The sequence below is a fragment of the Sceloporus undulatus genome, chromosome 3 (genome assembly GCF_019175285.1).
Source record: "Sceloporus undulatus isolate JIND9_A2432 ecotype Alabama chromosome 3, SceUnd_v1.1, whole genome shotgun sequence".
Lineage (NCBI taxonomy): Eukaryota > Metazoa > Chordata > Lepidosauria > Squamata > Phrynosomatidae > Sceloporus > Sceloporus undulatus.
The window spans coordinates 250,757,548-250,779,383 of NC_056524.1; the positions used below are offsets into that span (position 1 = coordinate 250,757,548).

The 21,836-nt window shown below is 40.1% G+C and overlaps 1 protein-coding gene across 1 annotated transcript in view; it reads right to left on the bottom strand.

Moving 5' to 3' along the window:
* Positions 1 to 21,836, bottom strand: part of SI (sucrase-isomaltase) — a 188,108-nt gene that overhangs the window by 133,608 nt on the left and 32,664 nt on the right. The window contains exons 13-21 of the mRNA XM_042460608.1: positions 19,893 to 20,006; positions 17,873 to 17,957; positions 15,848 to 15,965; positions 14,272 to 14,443; positions 10,069 to 10,185; positions 9,817 to 9,971; positions 7,249 to 7,333; positions 1,412 to 1,468; positions 521 to 645 (exon numbers count right to left, since the gene is read on the bottom strand). Of these exons, the coding sequence (XP_042316542.1) occupies positions 521 to 645; positions 1,412 to 1,468; positions 7,249 to 7,333; positions 9,817 to 9,971; positions 10,069 to 10,185; positions 14,272 to 14,443; positions 15,848 to 15,965; positions 17,873 to 17,957; positions 19,893 to 20,006 (1,028 nt within the window). The remainder of the gene's footprint in view (positions 1 to 520; positions 646 to 1,411; positions 1,469 to 7,248; positions 7,334 to 9,816; positions 9,972 to 10,068; positions 10,186 to 14,271; positions 14,444 to 15,847; positions 15,966 to 17,872; positions 17,958 to 19,892; positions 20,007 to 21,836) is intronic.

A 21,836-nucleotide genomic window follows, 5' to 3' on the forward strand; every position in this document is an offset into this window, starting at 1 on the left:
TAATCTGATGAAGGGGCTCATGATTACATAGGTGAAAGCACATGAACTCATGCAAGAATCATTTGACTCCTACACTGCGCATCATATAAATTTATTTGGCCTGTATCAAACCTTCCTCATAGGAGGCCAGTTTAAAGTGTGCACTTTAAATTATTCTAGAAAAAACAACCTTCTAAAAAGCTAGTACAGAATTGTTCTAGCATTTTGAATTAGAGCTGGTGATGTTCTGTCAGCCAAGACAGAGAGTTCAAAACATGTGTAATACTCGTACTCCTCCTATGATTAGTAAAAGACAGGATCACTTTTCACATGACAGTTCTCATAATCAGGGCCACAATAGTTCCTAATAACATCGCTGACAGATATTTCTAAATAAACAGCATTTGAGATATGCAGTGGGAAATTAATCAGCTGGCCTTACTAGCACAATGCTGATGCAAATTCTAATTATTTTAAGCATCTACAAGGATTAAAAGGTACTGGCATAAGACAGGTTTCAAACCTACTGTTCAGAAAGTACCTGAAAACAGTTGTGTTGGCTGGTTGTTGAGTGGGAAAGATGTAACCCCCTCTGAGATGAAGTCCTAGTTTGTCTGCTGGCAGATACATCTGACATTGTTGTTTCCTCCAAATTGCCTTTATGCCCTAATTCATGAAAGTGAAAAGATCACAATACATATTTACCATGTTCATACACTCAAGTTTCCAGCTGAATTCCTTCAGATAAGAGTTGCATGCTTCTCATCTTTTTAGAAATCAAATGACTACAACTATGGCAAACATTTCTCATTTCAGCAGATTGATGCCATAAAATGTCAGACTATATTAGGTTGATCTGTTATGAATTGATCTGTCTAGAAAGAAAACCCATCCTCCTTAGAAGGCTCAAATACGTTGTCTTATATCAAATGTTGCAATTTCATTGCTGTAAAAATCTATGTATGCAAACAGTTATTGGATATGTAATCCTATGCGTACTTAGGATATTGGATATATAATTCTATGCAGGCATTCAGTTTTGTGCTGACAGTCACAAAAAGATCACTCTCCTTCCTCCCTGCAGACTTTCCCATCTCCTGAAAACTGGCTCCAGTGTCGTGCAGAAGGAGGTGTAATGGGGAGGGGGACCGAATTCTCAATTCTACTAGATTCTGCCATTGTACCAATGGAAGTGCATGGATAGGAGTAAACCCTGTAGAAAGACAACAGGTCTTACCACTCAATTGATGTGCAGAGAGTTGCAATGCACCTTGCTTTTTAGTAGGAAGGTTTTAAAATGAGAGAAGACCAAGCTATTATAAATTTTTAGTGCCACATTTTGGTATCTCTAGAAGGTCATGTTTAATTTGACCTAGTACACAATGACATTATGTGCAACATTTTATTGTTGTTGTTATAGCTATATACTTACTGTCTCATATTCATACCACACAGCATCAGGCATATATGCAGTCACTGTATCTGCACCCTGTAATTTAAATAAGCAGGGATTTTATTTGTCAATGTATGTAGAAAAGAAAAGTAAATCAAGTAAATTAAATTATAAGAACTGCTCCCATGACTGAAATTTTGGAACAATAGAAGAATAAAATGGAATTTATTTGAATATTTGCTGAAAGGGGAGTGGAATCCATCACAAAGTTCTCTTGTACAACCATCACTGAAATAATGCAAAAATCATGAAAATGATGCAAAAACACAAAACAGTTCCCATTCATTCCACTGTGTTTGGCACTGAAGTTGAAAATAATATTTGTTATTATTCATTACCACAATAATAAAGTGGATTTTCCACAGTCCATTGAGAAGGTCTATTGAGGAAAGTAACAGAACATCTAGAAGTTTTTACAATTTTCTCATGGAATATGAACATCCCAAAGTGTTCAGGAGAAATTACTCCATGGGGGAAAAAAAGCCATGGTATTGGTGCATTGCCCTACACACACACACACACACACACACACACACAGACGCAAACACGCACACACACTGATGTTCATAAAATGGGTTTTGTCCCACAGAATAATTACTCTTCACCATTTTGGGTCATTCAAATTCAGATTTGGGGATATTCAAATAAAGAGTGAATACTCTGGTGGAATATTCATTTTCTGCTGCAGTCGGGAGAAAATTACCATAAGTATTATTTTTTGCATGGAAAGATGAAACAACTGAGTAGTTAAAACACCTCTAGCTAGCACAAACAAAACAAGACCTTGTTTTATTTAAGAAGTTTCCTACAACTAATAATTTCAATCTGCCTTGATGTCTGGGAGGTTCCTTGAATCCCAAGTGAGATATAAAATCATCACCATTATTTTTCTCCTCCTCCTCCTCCTCCTCCTCCTCCTCCTCCTCCTCCTCCAATTACTTTTGTTATTACATTGATATTATTAAGCTTGTTCTTCTTTTTAAAAAGGTTTTTAGAGAGCCAGTGTGGCAATGAAACCCACCGGGTGACCTTGGACAACTCATATGCTCTCAGACCCAAAGAAAGGCAGTGGAAAACCTTCTCTGAACAAAACTTGCCATGAAAACTCTGTGACCGGTTGCCTCAGGGTCATCATAAATCAGAAAATATTTGAATGCAAACAACAACAAAGCCACCTCAAGGACATCTAGTTGAAAGGAAGGGAAGGGAAGAAGGAGGGAGACAATTTGTTCTATCTTTCACCCTAACAAGACCTTTAAAGTGTCATATCAGAGCTGCTGGGGTTAGGGGAAGGAGCAAGAAGCATGATGAGCATTGCAAAGTTAAATAAAGTGGGACCATAATTAGAAATGGGGATTTTTCTATATACATTGGTCCAATTTTTAATCAAGCAGATTGATTAGTTCTTCATAAAATTTCTGTTAAAGAGAATATCTTCAGATATTGTTATGCTCAGAACAACTGAATATATGTTACCCTGAATATATGAAATCTCTTCTCATGTAATACCAAAGTACACTGTGACCTAGTGTGACTCATTTTCTACACTGGTTTTTTTCCCCTGTCTTATACAATTCTCCTAAGCAGTATTTCCTGCAGTATTAGATTGTACCAGGCTTCCAATTATTTTTCTTTTGCTTTTTTTAGAGAAAGAACAAGAACAGAAATTTATCTTGTTTGGAGAGTAAGATGCTGCTGCTGCTTCTCTAGAGCCCTTTCACATTTTGCAATGATACTACTATGATTCCACTTTAGCTGCCATGGAATAACGGAGTTTGCTGGTTAGAGAGGGATATATAGAATTCTCAGCTTCACCAAATTACAAACATAAGGATTCTGTAGCATGCAGCCATGGCAGTTAAAGTCAAAAAATAGCATAATAGATGTGTGGTGTGCAAAGGCCCTTGGTCTTAGGCTGTCAGGTTAACCAGAGGGACTAGTCAGCTAAAGTCCACCACCCTGAAAGGTTTAAATTGAATTGAGGGGTAGTTGCATCTTAAAGATTCTTTAGAGCTCCACACAGTTACTCTCTGGACTATGTCTCTAAATGCCCCCTGTCTGGGGGAATTTTAGAAATTATCCAAAAAGTAACTTTTGAAAGAGCAATCCTATGTATAAGATGCAGATTCTCTTCTTTAGTAACGGCAAATGAAAATAAATTATAGTATCAAATAATTTCTTTCCTCACATTCCTTTATAGTGCATTTATGTGAAGTGGACTGTGGCATTGGATTGTGAGAGTTGGTGTTTTTTTTTTTTAATATGACTTTAAACATCAAATAATTCATGCTGATCATTTATGTGTGTCTTTAGAGGCAAGCCTGCAGAACATCAAAAAGGATTACGAGGTGCTTGGTAGGAAGCTGAAAGGAATGGATGTACAGGTTGTCATCTCGTCTCTTCTGCCAGTTGAAGGGCATGGTCCAGGAAGGGAGAGGAAAATAGCAGATGTGAACAACTGGCTTCGCAGATGGTGTCGCCAAGAACGATTTGGATTCTTTGATCATGGGCTGCGGTTCCATGAGGAGGGGCTTCTTGCAACGGACGGGTTGTATCTCACGCCAGTTGGAAGAAATGTTTTTGCCAACAGTCTCAAGAACTTGATCAGGAGGGCTTTAAACTGAGTTCCGTGGGGAAGGGAGACAATATAAAGGAAGGCAAAAGGGTTGGAGAAAATAGTCAAACAGACATAGAGGAAACAAGAAAAAAAGTGCAAGGACCCAACAGTGGGAGGCAAAAAAACTTGCACACGCACCAAGTAAATGGGACCCGTGGTCTGTGATGTCTCTACACTAATGCACAGAGCATGGGAAATAAGCAAGATGAACTTGAACTCCTAGTACAACAAAGCAAATATAATATAATAGGCATCACTGAAACCTGGTGGGATGAGTCTCATGACTGGAATGTGGAAATAGAGGGGTATAAGTTTGAAATGGAACATGTATAAGAAATGGAAAAAGGAGGAAATCACAAAAAAGGAATTCAAAGAAATAGCAGGCATGTGTAGGGGTAAAGTCAGAAAAGCTAAAGCGCAGAATGAACTCAGGCTTGCTAGAGAGGTTAAGAACAATAAAAAGGGCTTTTTTGGATATGTCCGCAGCAAAAGGAAGAAGAAGGAAATGGTAGGGCCACTGAGGGGAAAAGATGGCAAAATCAGGGGACAGAGAAAAGGCAGAATTACTCAACACCTTCTTTGCCTCAGTCTTCTCAGAAAAGGAAAAGGGTGCTCAACCTGAGGATAATGGAGCAGAGGACAGAATAGGGGAATTTCAGCACAGAATAAGTAAGGAGATAGTAGAGGAATACCTTGTTAGTCTAAACGAATTTAAGGCGGGATACAGACGGGCAGGGGAAGACGTCTTGGAGGTGTATTCTGCTGAATACGGAGCCTCCAGACCGCTCGCCCCGGGGGCGTGGCTCAGGTGTATGGGGCTTCCACACGGGGGGCAGTGAAGACGCCTCACCTGGGGCCGTTTCTGACCTGCAGTTTCCATACCGCCGTCTTGGAGGACGCCGCAAAGAGAGAGGCAGCTTCCTCACGGGCAACCAAAAACGGGGCTTTTTTTTCTTTTTTTTCTTTTGCCATCCCCCATCACCTCCCTTGTACATATGTAAATATTTAAAGTTTTAGCGTTTTTTTATTGTTAGGTGAAAATGGCGCAGGAATGTGTGTAGGTGTGCACTTTAAATTCCAGACTTTCCATGATTCTAGCAGCGCATGCATACATGCAGCTCTAGGGTTAGGGTTAGGGTTAGGGTTACGAGTCTTAAAATGTGCTGCAACTGTGCTGCAGCTTCCACACCTGCATGGCAGCTGACGCTGCAATTAAAGCCTGACTGCAAACTGCGCATGTTCCAGGACCCCGACTCATTATGCGATGCAGAAGACACAGAGCTTTTAAATGGGCAACTTAAATTAGCAGCGTAGCAATTCTGGTGTACTGGTGCAGCAGCTTACAGACGGAGATGCGCAGCTGCGCACTATATAGAAAAGAAGCGGGGAAAAGCAGCACCTTTTTAATGCCGCTTCTTCCCGCTTGGGGCGTGCGGGCGGCGTGTTCATGGCAGCATTCAGGTAAGGGCCATCTGAAGGCTATACCTTCATGACGTCATGAACACACCCCTTTTTGTCCGTCTGTATCCTGCCTAAGTCTCCAGGACCAGATGAACTACATCCAAGGGTACTAAAAGAATTGGCAAATGTAATATAGGAGCCATTGACAATCATATTTGAAAACTCCTGGAGAACAGGAGAAATCCCAGCAGACTGGAGGAGGGCAAACGTTGTCCCCATCTTCAAAAAGGGGAAAAAGAGGATCCCAACAATTATCGTCCAGTTAGTCTGACATCAATCCCAGGAAAGTTTCTGGAGCAGATCATTAAACAGAGAATCTGTGAACATCTAGAAGGCAATGCCATAATCACAAAAACTCAACATGGGTTTCAGCGAAACAAGTCATGCCAGACAAATCTGATCTCTTTCTTTGATAAAATTACCAGCTTGGTAGATGAAGGGAATGCTGTGGCTATAGTATATCTTGATTTCACTAAGGCCTTTGACAAGGTTTCCCATGACATACTTGCAAACAAGCTTGTAAAATGTTGGCTAGACAAAGTAACTGTTAAATGGATCTGTAATTGGTTGACCGGCCGAACCCAAAGGGTGCTCAACAATGGCTCTTTTTCAGCCTGGAGAGAAGTGACCAGTGGGGTCCCACAGGGTACTGCACTTAGGGCAGAAAAATGAAATGCACAGATATAGGATGGGGGACACCTGGCTGAATGAAACTACTTGTGAAAGGGATCTGGGAGTCCAAGTAGACCACAAGTTGAACATGAGTCAACAGTGCGATGCGGCAGCTAACAAGGCCAATGCAATTTTAGGCTGCATCAATAAAAGTATAGTGTCTAGATCAAGAGAAGTAATAGTGCCACTCTATTCTGCTCTGGCCAGGCCCCACCTGGAATATTGTGTCCAGTTCTGGGCACCACAATTCAAAAAGGACATTGAGAAACTGGAGCGTGTCCAGAGGAGGGCGCCTAAAATGGTGAAAGGTCTGGAAACCTTGCCCTATGGGGAACGACTCAGGGAGCTGGGGATGTTTAGCCTGGAGAAGAGAAGGTTAAGAGGTGATATGATAGCCCTGTTTAAATATTTGAAAGGATGTCATATTGAGGAGGGAGCAAGCTTGTTTTCTGCTGCTCCAGAGAACAGGACCCGGAACAATGGATGCAAGCTACAGGAAAAGAGATTCCACCTCAACATTAGGAAGAACTTCCTGACAGTAAGGGCTGTTTGACAGTGGAACACACTCTCTCGGAGTGTAGTGGCATCTCCTTCCTTGGAGGTCTTTAAGCAGAGGCTAGATGGCCATCTGCTGGGGATGCTTTGATTTGGATTTCCTGCATGGCAGGGGGTTGGACTGGACTGGATGGCCCTATGATTCTATGATAAGTTGTCATGTATAAAGTTCAGATTTGGATAAAAATGAAGTTTATGAAGCAGGGATGTTGAGCAACCAGTACCACCATCCTTCCCTTTGCATAAGCAACAGAGTAATCCAGAGATTCTTCAATTAACAAATTGCTCATTATATCTGAATTGGATAATTTTGGCTAATGGCTTCTAAAAAAGCCAGAATATTAATGTGGTGTTCTTCAGAAGCCATGCAGAAAGTACTGTGCATATGATCCAAATAGCTTTCCAGACCCACTTTCATACAATAGAGTGTTTTATAAATACTGGATGCATGTATCATATACCTTAAAATCAACTAATGAAACAGATTGAAAGTTACTAAAATTAGATATACCTCATCCAAGACTGGAGTAATAAGCAGTCCAGGTCCCCACATGAACTGTCTGTCAATAGCCCAGGTGGCTTCCTCTGAGTAGAACCTGAATGAACAAGACAACATTCATTTTATTGATGGCGTACATCTTGGGCTATCAATCATGTTAATGAAGCATTTCTTCTGGAATGGGACCAAAACTTTGTAACATTAAACCTTGAAAATTATAATAAAGTAGCATAGTCTTTGCATCTATTACAGAGATGAGCAACATGTGTCTATGGGTCCTTATTGTACTTCACATACAGGTGTAAAGGACGAGAGATATTTGTCCCTGATTATTATAGTTCTGAGGTGGGGTTTAATGTGAATCAAGAATAGAAGTCCACAAAGGAGACACAATGTGATTCACTTTAATAATGAATGCTTATTGAGAACAGGCAAGGCTAAACTGGAAACTGAAATTACAGTGGCTGACAGTTGAAAGAGACATTCACAGGTATGGCAAGCTAGGAGCAATGATGTAAAAATCTGTCCGTTTTGTTTTCATTGCATCTCGGAACTTTATTGCACGGGCCCTGGAATAGGCCCATTGCATTCTAAAAAGAGGTTGTTCTGGGGACAGAATGGGCCCCAGAATGCATCTTACCACACTCTGGAACACTGCTGCCACAGCCGGACATTCCAATCGTGTCCCACATCCATTCTAGGGGGCACAATTTCTGAGAACGCTTTGGAACTATTCCAGGGCCAGTGCGATAAAGTTCTCTCACAATCCCCACAGTATCTCATCCCACTTCCATAATGGACATGAGATTCAGTATTTTGGAACACATTTTATGCCTCTTCTCCATGGATGCAGGTGTGTTTGTGAGAGTTTTTTCAATGTAAACACTTGGATACATTTATTTGTATATAACGTGGGGAGAAGGAGAAAGATGCTCACACTTCTCTTTCAGTGATGAGAAACAGAAATGTGAGGGCTTTTGTCATAAACTTGTAGATCACAAATTTGGACGTACAAACCTGAAAACCAACAAGAATGCTAAACTCGTCAGGGGGGAAGGTTTTTTCTCAGTCCACCACCATCATTGGCTCACTTAGGGAGGACAGGAAAGAGCCTTCTCACTGGCTGCTCCCACCCTCTAGAACTCCTATCTATCTGAGGCTAGGCTGACCCCTTCTCTTCTTTCCTTTCACTGGGAAGCAAACACAGTTTTGTTTAACCAGGCTTCTAATGAGTGAACAAGAAAGGTTTTTATTTGTTTGTGTATTTTATTTGTTTTTAACTTTTGCATGGCTTTTAAATGGTTTTATAATGTTTTATGTGGAAAGTTTTAATTGCTTTAAAAATATTGTTAATATTTTTAATTTCCTGTTCTTGAATGCCACATTGCATCCCACTTTGGGGGAAAAGGTGGTATATAAATGAAGTGAGTAAGAAGGCAAGTAAATAAATAAATATTTTTCAAATCCTCAGTTAATGGGTAATTCTTTCCCACCTGTTGCCTAGAGAGACAAGATAGTACAGTATTGCCACTAGGAAACATAATATACAGAGGGAAAATGCATGTGTGTTTAAAAAATAACAATTTCCCCTCACTTTTCCTTCACAGAATTCAAAAGAAAGTACATGGGGTTTCTGAGCATTCATCAACAGGTGCACTAATGAGACTGATATCCACTTAGTTTTATTAATTCTTTCAACTGGACTTATAGACAAATCAGAGTAATAGAGTAATCAGTAATCAGAGCCACTATGATATAGTGGTTAGAGCTTTGGACTATGACTCTAAAGATCAGGGTTTGATTCCTGGATGGAGCATGGAAACCCACTGGGCTGTCTGAACTGTCAGAAACAACTTGAAGGCACACAGCAACAACAACAACAACAACAACAACAAGCAATCTATGTATTTATAGATAAACATACGTATAAGCAATCCCTATACTCCAACCTGTTTATGGCTGCTGGGTTTCCAGTGAATGTAGAGCCTGTAAAGTCTTTACTACTAATTTTAGTTCTTATACATACATATACTCATTCCACTGACATGTAATTGCAGCCATAGCTCTACGTCAGCACATAAATGCACATGGAATATTAGACAAGGGGACAATTCTGTGCAATTTAAAACATTTAAATTGAAATCTTTGAAACTAATTAAACTTGAATAAGGAATCAATATTCAATTATCTAACCTGATTTTCTGAATCTTGGATCTCCATAGAAAATAGATTTAATTCACCACCACCAATATCATCTTAATCCCATACAGAACCTAAATCTAGAGAAGTCCTCCGTCCTCTGCACTGAAGCTTCTAAAGAATTTAGCATTGTGATCAGTCTTTAGCACTGACACTAGTACTTGGAATTAGTATTAGAGACTAAGTTATTATAATGCTCAGTGAATTTTGAGAAATGCATCATTTTGGGTCATGAATATGAATCCCTTGAATCCCATCTTGGGAGAAAAGCAGGGTATACATTCAATAAACAAAATAAATAATTATAAATAAGCAAACCTTAGTGACATCAAATATCCTCTCCAACATACAAAATAGTTTATTAAAGACCAGTCTACTCACTCATGTAGAACAGGTCTTGTAACTGTCTCTCCATGGGCATGGGCTTTGTAAAAGAGGGTATAGAGATATGGTAACAAGGTGTAACGTATGTTCAGGTAATGTTTGGTTGAATTCACCAATAGAGAGTTTGGTCCAAAAGATGCAGGATCTTTAGGCTGAAAGTGAATATTCAAGTTGTTAGTGACAAGGGGGCAAAAGGGAGTCCAGACAAGTAAAAAACAAACACTTGATTGGCTTTTAAAAGTAACTTACTGCATTGATTTCACTATTGTGATTCCTAGAAAATGGGTAAAATGCTCCAACTTGTAACCACCGTCTGCAAAGTTCTTCTGAGACATTTAGGAGAAAGCCACAAATATCTGCTCCAATCTGAAAAATATACACATATTAGATAAATGTCTTAATGCAGTTTCAAGTCAGTATTAGACTTAGTAACAAGATACATTAGAATTCAAATACATAGCCATGTTACTCTGGAAAATCAGTATGCCAAGGGATGTTGTAGAACCTTTGAGACTGAGGCCATAGCTGCATTGCAGAAATAATCCAGTTTGACACCACTTTAAGTGCCACAGCTCAATGCTATGGAATTCTAGGAATTGTAATTTGTTGTGACACCAAAGCCCTCTGATAGAGAAGGCTAAATGTTTCACTAAACTATAATTCCCAGAATACCATAGCATTCAGTCATGGCAGTTAAAGTGGTGTCAAACCATATTATTTCTGCCTTAATGATGCAGCCTAACTGAAAGAAACAAGCTGGTACCATGAGCTTCCATAGGACTTTTTCACACGGAAAAAATTGGAAGGTTAAACTGGTCACAATGCAGGGTCATCCAGGCATTTGTGACAATATTGCAATTGCTTTTCAGACAACACTGTGCACAAACAGGTTAGAATCCAACAGAAAGTGACGTGAATCAGTTTTTGTAAATCATTTCTGTAAAAATACCATGTTTTCATTTCCAGTTCATTCACAAATTTACTTGCTTCATGTAATTGCAGCAGTCTGAAAACCATGTCCCCAATTCTCCCTGTTCCCAGATATCCCATGATTCCTTGTTGTGCCAAGGAGAGGGAGAAAGCCTTGTTCTTAAAGGGATGCACACACACACACACACCTCCTTCCCTCACATGGCTGCTCTCCTCTTCTTGCAACATGGAACAGCTGGTGAGAGAAGGCAGAGGAAGAGGATGTTTTGGAATTCCTCCTGTACAGGAGGGAGAAATGGAGGATATGTCCTGGAAAAGGATGGCATCTTGGAGTTTCAGCCCTCACTGAAATCAGGCAGGTTTATGGACCAGCAACCTCCTCTTTCTCTCTAATGTGTGTGTATGTGTCTGTGTGTGGTTTTATGGGAGTTTGCAAAGGAAACCTCAGCCTTCCTTCCTCTGAAACAGCTTCTGGGGCAAAGAGGATTTTCCTCCATGGTTTCCCTTCTCTCTCTGGAGCATGTGTATGTATGCACTTGTGGAAATGACAATTTTGAGCATGCACAAAAATGTATTTCCAGACTAGCAACGGGGTTTGTCCTCATCTGTCTGAAGTCCAAATTTGCTTTCTACCCACTTTCTTGCCTAAGTAATGTGCCTTTAACCCCTTGTTGTGCTCTGTGTGTGATAAGCATTAGTGAATTTACTTGCATTTCCGGGATGCCAACATTTTAACCATTTTCAGGATGGAAGCATATAGGTCCTCATGTGATAAAGGCGCAATACAGATTGCTGAAAAATGGCGGCCTGACAGCACCTGTTTTTCCTCCGGAGGGAACCCTCAGCTGCCAAACCATGTGGCTTCCCTCTGGCAGAAAAAGAACCCTTGAAAAGTGGGTTCTTTTAAAGCCGCAGGGGTGGCATAAAAAGTGCTCCACTGGTGCACTTGTTACATAAGCGCTGTGCAGCAATGTGTGGACGCCGTGCAGCACTTATGTAACAATGGTGGCGCCCTTGTATATAGCTTCAGAGCGGGCTACGGAGTTGAGACTGCCATGGTCGCCTTAGTCGATGATCTCCGTCTGGCCACCGACAGAGGAGATACAACTCTGCTGGTGCTGTTGGACATCTCAGCAGCCTTCGATACCATCGACCATGGTATCCTTCTGGAACACCTGGGAGAATTAGGTATCGGGGGCACTGCGCTCCAGTGGTTCCAATCCTATTTCTCGGGAAGATTCCAGATGATGAGGCTGGGGGACAGTTGCTCTCGTAAAAGAGAGCTTACATCAGGCGTCCCTCAGGGCGCCATTCTGTCCCCCATGCTGTTTAATATTTACATGAAGCCGCTGGGAGAGATCATCCGGAGTCATGGAGCTCGGTGTTATCAGTACGCTGATGACACCCAGATCTATCTCTCCATGTCTCCGACTGACACAGTGACTAAGGATAGCATCTCTCCTCTGGATGCCTGCCTGGGGGCAGTAATGGGCTGGATGAGGAAAAACAAACTCAGATTGAATCCAGAGAAAACAGAGGTACTCATGATAGACTCCCCTAGCCCGGGCAGGGAAATTTGTCATCCTGTCCTTGATGGGATTAAACTTCCCTTGAAGGATAAAGTGCGTAGTTTGGGAGTACTCCTGGATCCATCCCTACATTTATCATCTCAAGTAGATGCAATGGCCAGGAGTACTTGGTATCAGCTTCGGCTGATTCGCCAGCTACGTCCCTGTCTGGACCGGGGGGACCTAGAAAAGGTAGTACATGCGCTGGTAACCTCTCGTCTGGATTTCTGCAATGCGCTCTACATGGGGCTACTTTTGTATCAGGTTCGGAAACTGCAACTGATTCAAAATGCTGTAGCCAGGTTAATTACGGGGACACCTAGGTCCGATCACATAACACCTATCCTAAAATCTTTACACTGGCTGCCAATACGTTTCCGGTCCCAGTACAAAGTGTTGGTTATTACCTTTAAAGCCCTAAATGGCTTGGGCCCGGGTTACTTGAGGGAACGCCTCTCCCTGCATAATCCTCCCCGCATGCTCAGATCCACAGGAAAATTTTTACTTGACCATCCTAAGGTGAGATTGGTGACAACACAACAACGGGCATTTTCAGCTGTGGCGCCTTCTCTATGGAATGCCCTTCCTGAAGAAATCCGCCACAGTGGAACGGTGGAAGCCTTTAAGAAGGCTTTAAAGACTCATCTCTTCCAACAAGCCTAACCTCCCAATTCCATCTAAGATTTTACCTCCCCTATTGTCTTTGTAGCTTTGCTTTTATGGATTGTTATGCTTTTAACAGTTTTTATCGTATGTTTTTAATGTCGTCTGAATTTAATTCTATTTTAATATGTATCTTATGATATAGATTTTTAACCTGTTTTTATTGTTCGGCTAATGACATGTACACCGCTTTGATCATTGGAAAAGCAGTTAATAAATAAACATTTATTATTATTATTATTATTATTATTATTCCATCCATACGTACTAGTGACTAGTGTTAGGAACCATGCGGTTGCCACATGATCCCTAACCCTAGTACCGGCCCTGGTATGCCACTTATTGGTGGTATATACTCGGCCAAAGTCTACAGAGTCTATATGAGCATATGAGAAAGTAGGCTCATGTCTATGAAAGCTCTTGCTACCAGCTTCTTTATTTAAGATGTATCAGCACTATATGGATGTATTATAGCATTTTATGTTGTTTCAACACATTTTCTCCCCACTCATTCAGTGGTGGCAGCAGTAGTGGCAATGGGAGCTGCCAATTCTGGTACGGAGTAGCCTATTTCTAAATATCTGGCTTCTAGAGAGGCAGAAATGATTTAGGAATTTGCCTGTCCTGTGGCATAGGCCATTTTCTAAACTACTTATCCCTAAATGTCTTTGGCTCAGAGGTCCTTCATTTCTTTTGGATCCAGGCATTTGGAAATAGGACACTCAGAGCCAACAGCCATCTTTTGCTGTGGCATCTGCTACAGATTTCTTTATTGTATCCTTGTTACCATGGAGTTGGTGGCCTCTCCCATCATGTCACTGCTGCCTTTACCTCCATTAGCATAGTTATCCAATTAGATGAACACAAAATGCTCCTGGCCATCAATTTCTTAGCCAGTCTTAAGATAATTTGCATACAAATATAAAAATAATTGACACACAGATGCATAAATAAAGGCAGATAATTATTTTCTTGTTGGAAAGTTACAATACCAAGTGACTTCATTATTTGTTCATTGTAACTAGTTAAGTGAAACACATGTTTTATTAGCCTGATCTTTAGGATGTGCTGTACTCTTACTAACATTGTTGTACCCCCAGTGAGATACATTCCAAAGAAAGAATCCACAGATGGAAATTACAAGAGGGGGGGGGGAACCCTACACCCAGTAATGATATGATCAGACCAAGCAGTAATCTAGGTTATAGGCCAGAGCCAGCCTAACAGTAAGTGGTTTATTCACTTAGCTGGCAATTCAACTGCACCTTATATTAGAATGAAAATGACTTACATAAGGGTAGCCAAAAAGACTAAATTCCAACATTCCTGGTATGGCCCATCTCATATTATTCCAAGTGGCATCGTTATCACCCAGCCAGTGTCCTGTGAATTTTCCAGATCCAGCAAAAGTAGATCGAGAAAGAAGAAAGCTTCTCTTACCAGGAAAAATAGTTTGGAGAGCTCTGAAAATATATACAGTATATAATAATTTGTGGCATTAAGAACAAAAGTTTCCATGATGCATTAAAGACTTGATTCCTTCTATCAGTTCATTCAAAGATTAAAAAAAAATCAAATGTCAGGCTTCTGAAATGCACAGTGCAATTCAAAATCATGATTATGACATATAAAATCCAATGTGGCTCTGGTCCAATTTACCTGAAGAACTCCATTCTCTCAGATGAGCCTGACTTGATTCTTAGAACTTCAGAGAAGAGCCCACTCAGAGATACATATTGCAGGAACAGAGGAGATAGCCTTCTCACAATTTCCATACAAGTCACTAATATTAGAGAAATAGTTTTCTCCTAGTGAGGCTAATCTGGGCCCTCAAGATATTTTTATTTCAGTAGCCCTTTGGGCTGATGGAGAAAGTGCTTTCAATAATGTGTTGTAATGTCTGCATTGGTTGCTTTTTAATGGGTATGCTTTTAAATGACTAGGTAGTTTAATTATATGTTAGGCTTTGTATATTTTAGTAACATGAATTTTATTCTGTATCTGACAAAACTCAGGGCTGGTGAAAAGGTGGGATGAATATAATGATGATGAAGATGGTGCACACTTTATGGAGAAGTGAGATTTGCCACAGATGGTCAGTGTTTATTGCATTAAGTCAGTGGTGGCGAACCTATGGCATGAGTGCCAGAGGTGGCACTCAGAGCCCTTTCTGTGGGCACACACGCCGTTGCCCCAGCACAGAGTTTGCCAGAGTTTGTTATTAGAAAGCCAGAGGGACATGGCACTTTGAGATAAATAGTGGATTGTTATTATTATTTATTATTATTATTTATTTATATAGCGCTGTAGATTTGCACAGCGCTGTACATAAAACAATAAATATAAAAGAGTAAACCTGCCTATGTCATACAATCTATGGGTTGCAGTTTGGGTACTCAGTCTCTAAAGCATTCGCCATCACTGCATGAAGTGTTTCAAGTATGGAGCTTATCCCTCAGCAGTTTAGACTGGTTCTTCCAGGCTGGAGCCAGGATGTGGGATGGAGGCAAGGATTATTTCTCATTAAGTCACCACCAAACCACCAGCTGCCATCATCCCAGGTCCCAGTCAGGTCTCAGCCATGCTCAGCCAGCACTTTTTAGAAGCTGGAAAGTGAACATCCTCCTTTATAACAAATCCATGGCATTTTCCTAAGCTACTAGCCATCTGAATATTCTTACAGGATTAAATAGCAGTATTGAATTTTTAAATAGAACTTCCAAACAATTTGATTTTCTCCCCCCAAATAAATGCATTTTCCCACAATTTTAAAGTGATATTTCGCTGGTTAAGCACTTTATTCCCCAAAGCTTGTTACATGCAAACTAGCAAAGATGAATTGAAGAAGAAAATGAAGAATTCCTCACTGATCAGTAGCAGTAGTCATGAAAAGTCCATAGAGGCTGTGGACATCATAGTGCTTGCCGGCTTTCTGCACTGCATCCATGCAAAGTGTTTTTGAGTACATGACACCATCAAGAATCTCTGTGGGAACAAAGAGAGAGGATATTCCACTCTAGAAAGACAAGTGGTTTGGTATATGAAATCTAAGGATATTTTAAGGGCCTAGGCTTTATACTTAGAGAATGAACAACATAATATCCTGTATAATGGTGGTTAAAGTAGTTTTCTTGGGAGCTCCAGTTCCCCATTAACTTTGTTCCTTCTTATTCACCTAGCAATCAATAAACAGTTGCCAAAGAATTCATCCATTAACTCATAACACTTATATATAAATGCTGCTGCTGTATTAGAGAGAAAAAGTCAATATGTGAAGGTACACTTTAGCTACTCTTGTTCTATCTGAAGGATCATTAGATTGTAAAATTTACAAGGAAGTGATATCAGAAGGCATTAGGTTTTTTTTCAGGCTGTTGTTGTGGTTGTTGTTGTGTATATTACAGTTGTTTCTGACTTATAGGCGCATTCCAGATGCGCCAATATACGTGCTCGGCACGCACTAGGGTTACGAAAGGGCATCCTTTCCGGACTCCCGAACCCTAGTACGTGCCGAGCACGTACAAAATGGCGGCACCCATTCTACATGGGTGCTGCCATTTTGACGTAGCGGACGCTTAGCGTCCGCACATCGCAGCATGGAAATGATGCCGCAAGTGCGCCATTGGCGCCTTGTGGCATCATTTCCACGCCGCAAAAAGAACCTGCTTTTTGCAGGTTCTTTATGCTGCGTCAGGGAATCGTGCGGTTTGTCCACTGCAGTTTCCTGATGCAGCAAATACCGGTGCTGGCAGACTGCCCTTTTGGGCGGTCTGTAAAGTGCCATAGTGAACCTAAGGTGAACTATCACAGGATTTTCTTGGCAACATTTGTCCAAAGGGGGTTAACCTTTGGCTTCCTCTGTGGCTGAGAGAATGTGACCTGTCCAAGGTCATCCCAGTGGGTTTCAATGGCTGAGTAGGGATACATAACCTGGTTTTCAGAGTTGTAGTTCAACACTCAAATCACTGCATCATGGTATTTGTTGCCAAATAACTATTGCAACATTTTATCTCATTCTTCATTCATGGTTATGCCTACATTACCAAACATACAAGCCCTGTATCTACCTGTGGGACATCCAAGTTTCTGTACCGCACAAGGTTCAAATTGGACAACTACTTGCTGACTATTACTGGATGTCTCCACATATTTCGTTATATATTTTCCTAGCTGTAACACCGGCTAATCCTGACCACTGGTGAAGACTACTATTCGAAATGTGTTTGGTCTTGGTTGGTTTATTTCTCAGTTGTAATGGGCTTACTGTGTTATCCCTGTTATTTATCTTCTGTGTTATCCCTGTTATTTATCTTCTGGGAGGTGTTAAGAACTTTATTTGTATATGCACCAGTACTCTGTATGTTTGACAGCCCCATATATCTGATATATTATTTGGGATTTACAGTTCTCAAGCCTAGTACATATTGGTAACACTAGCCCCTTATTTTACATTTGGGCTTTGCACACAGACCAGTATAACTCAGTCTGTCTGAAGGATGGTATACATTTTATCTTTTTAAATTCTTCTTGCATTCCACCACTTCATTTTGTCTTAATAAAACTACTGTGTTTTAAAAGTTTTTTTTCCCCTAGACTTTTTTGCTTTCAAACCTGTTGTTTTTGAGTTTAGGGTATCACCTTTTTGTTTTCTTAAAGCAATGCAAACCTAATTTTAAAAATCTACCTTGGAATTTTGGAAATGATTGCCAGTTTCACAATAAACAACGGCTTTTCATCATGTCAAATATTTAAGGTTGCCATCTCTTTTTTAAAACTATTTATTCTGTTCCTTTAAGTAATGACCACACATGCATGAAAAAGTCAGTGTTGTCATTAGTGATTGTAAGCCAAACTGTGAATGAATGGCTATGGGTTTTATCTCATGAACTTACTCGGTGTAAAAGGTGGATAATTCAAGTTGTTTTGTGCACAGCCAGTTCTGGATCCTTTAACAAAATTGGATACTTCATTCATGTCCTAAGAGGGGAAAGGATTTGCAAAAATGCATTAATATCTAAAATCAGCATATTTACTTATTTACTGGTCTTTGGTACAATTATGAATACATCATGTAAACACAGGTAATCAATAAAGTAAACAACAAGGATTTAAACACTGAATTTAACCAGATGGAATGGTGTATTAAACTGATCCAAAAGATAATCTTTGCATTTTTAGATACACAGAGCAACTCTCATTAAAGAGGAAGGGCTATGCCATACACTCCATAACAGAACATGTAGGGCAGACACTAAATTAATACTCTGCAGGGATCTACAACCAATCTTGTTGTTTTGCTATATATCCCATTTTCTGTGTAGTGTGTCTATTTCCAGTTCTGCACTTAAAAAAAATAATGTGCTAACTATCGACCCATGAGCAGTTCGTTGTTTGAGTACTCCATATGAAAAAGGAGGGAATATTTTTTAGCCAAATGGTCAATTTCTGAGAAGTTCTCAGGGGGATTTTTTTTCCCCCAGGGGTGGGCAGAAACAAAGGCAAATACACCAAAAAAATACTGGTATATTTTTAACATGCACTTTTTCAGGCTAGTAACTAAGCCTTAGGTGAAGTAGAAGGCTTTCATGGCTGGCATCCATAGTTTTTTGTGGGTTTCTTGGGCTATGTGGCCATGTTCTAGAAGAGTTTGTTCCTGACATTTTGCCAGTATCTGTGGCTGGCATCTTCGGAGAAAGATGCCAGACCCAGATGCTGGCAAAACGTCAGGAAGAAACTCTTCTAGAAGATGGCCAAAAAAACACAAACACCTGTGGAGAGGCATTTTTAGAGTTAAGGTCTGGATGCATGAAGCAAGAGGCACCAGGGCTCTGTTGGGACTTGTACGCTCTCTTGTGGACCCACTTGTCTCCAAGAGGCTGAGAAGAAAGTCACAGGTCACACCTGATCCTAAACTAATGGCCAAAAGAGACGGCTGTAAAGGGGCAGCTCTACACCACCTCTTTGAGCACTGGAACGGGGCCACAGCCATCACATGCCATGGCCCTGATCCGATGATTTTCCAGCCCCAAAATGAGAGGCAAAATACCACTCCTTTTGGGGCCAGAATAGAGGCACTCTTTTTGCAGCCACTGTGGGTCTTCTGTGCTCCTGCAATGTGTGGTGTCTGGTTGCTACGCTGCAGGAATGCCTGAACATTGCCCACCATCTGGTGTGAGGCCAGATTGAGGGTGGAGGCAGGGCATGCAGTGTGTAGTTGCCACACCGCCATGCTGCTGGGAAATTGGCTCAAATTGTCAGGCTTTTCAGCCCCTAAATTGCTTCCCTCCCCCTCCTTTGCAGGTTCAATGCTGATTAAATTGGTTTTAGTTTAAAGTGGTCCTTATTCAACCCAATTTCATACAACTAAGAAAAATAACTAATTTACATTACCAGCTTTATCCCACTATCACCCTCCTTTGTTCATTGCTGTGGCCTAGGGTCAGCACTATATGGGAATTTATGGGGAATTCATTGTGTAGAGATATTTGTTCTACAGATTTACCACACCCACATCTGCCAGAGAAGATAACATACCTGGAAACAATTTGTAGGAAGAAATCAATATGTTTCCAGGATCACAAGGGGCTTTGCAGAAGAAGAAAATATGCTCAGCAAAATTTACAGACTGAAAAAATATACAAAGGAAAAAAAATACTATCCTTGCTTGCTATAAATAATATTTTCATATACTGGGGTGAAATGGTACATGTTTTATACTGTTCTTCATAGAACATCTGTATCTAATTAGTACAATATCATCTGATGGGATGTCTCATAAAGCATATTAGTCTTAAAATTGCCACCAGACACTTTGTTGTATGAAAAGAGCAGTATCCAAGCAATTTTGGTCAGCCCTAGATGGATTTTCTTGCCCAGAAGGTACAGTTCTGAATTAAAATGTGTAGTACTTACAATCCACAATCCATCAAACTGAATAGTCTGATGAAAGGTGTTGCACTCATTAGACCACCATGTAACAGTAACAGGATTGGAAAAATCAGGAAAGACACTTGTTCCTGGCCATACCTACAGATTAGAAAGAGAAAGAATAATCTATAATCAAACATAAAAATGCACAGGAGGACAAAGATATCATAAGGGTCATTTTGGCTATTCACAATTTTAACTGGAACCAGCATACATATTTTCCAAAAAGAAAACAAATGTAGTCTTTTATGCTCCAAATGAGCGATAATGGAATTAAATGCAAAACTACACTCATATGTCAACTACTGCAATCTATTTTTTATTCTGTCAGGTTTTTCCCCCCTGCAATGGCCTCAGCTTAACGATTCATAACTGAGAGAGTTGAATAGATTGCATCTATCCATAACAGGGTTTGTCTCTTCTCTATAGGGTTTCAATCTAATTGTATTTCGTTTTTTTAAAAATATTGATTTCGAGACTTCTGATTGGTAATGGCATCCCTTTAGGACATCTCCAACCACAACGGAAGGGGAGGACTGCGAACAACGAGAGATCTAAGCTGTTAAATTACAGCAAAACAGCTGGGAAATCAAATCCCTTGGCATAGGGAGGTCAGTAGAGCCTAGTGTGGGTCCATTCCTGTGCCCCTACCCCCAAGATCGCTCAGAGCTTGCAAACTTGGGGCCATTTATTGAATCAATCAAATTGTACATGTTGAGTATCCCTTATCTGGAAATCTGGAATTTCAAAATCCAAATATTTTCACATGGCTGACTGAGATATCTTTGCACTCTGGTGGTTCATGATACACAAAGTTTGTTTCATGAACAAAACTATTTAAATTAATTTCTATAAAATTATCTTTATGCTATGTGTGTAAGGTGTATATGAAACATAAATGGATTTTCTGTTAAGACTTGGATCCCATTTACAGGATACATAATTATGTATATGCAAATTTTCCAAAATCTGAAATTCAAAAAACAACTTTAAACACAACATTTTAAATATTTTTGTACACAAAAAAAGTTTGTGTACATTGAACCAACAGAAAAAAAAAGTGTCATTATCTCAGCCACCCATGTAGACAATTTTAGATTGTGGAATATTTTTAGATTTCCAGATATGGACGACTCAAATTGTATCTCAATACACTGGGACATTCTGCTGATAAAATGTTCAATCACCATGAGATCTTTTACATTTCTGGCTCTACCAAAAATAAATAAATGTTTGTGCCAATCATCCCCCATTTTTATACAGACAATACATTGTTTTGTGCATACACAAAAAGTGTCAGGTTTTGTGCCAAACACAACGTCTTATCTACAAAACATGTTTTTGGTACAAACACGTTTTGTAGACAAGACCCAAAATGTGAAAGATTATAAAGAAATGCCCCCCAAATACTCTTGTACTCTCATCCATCAGGAAGATTTTTTCAAATTGTTCATTCTTGCATGTGAGAAGAAAATATTTGAAAATTTGTATTCCTAACTCAGAATCGCTAATGGCTGATAATATTCTCTCTTAGCTGCAATGGCCTCTTTGAAGGACTTACAAATCTGCCAATGTTTTAAGGTCTGCTGAGAAGGCCCTTCTCTCTGTATCATAGGTATATCTGGCAAAATTTGGGAGGGGACTTATCAGCTCAGGAACTTTCTCCCCAGAGAGTTTGAATGACATCTTCCTTACTATCTTTCCTCAGACAGATGAAAATCTGTCTGTTTTGCCTTTAAGAGCTGATTGTAGAAGGCCAACCCTGCCTAAACAATGTGCTGCACTTTCTATTAATTGCTGTAGTGTGTTTTCTGATTTTTAACTGCTTTGTTTTAGCTCTTGTCAGATGCCTTCAATTATGAACTAGAGGAAAAATGTGATGATGATGATGATGATGATGATGATGATGATGATGATGATGATGATGAT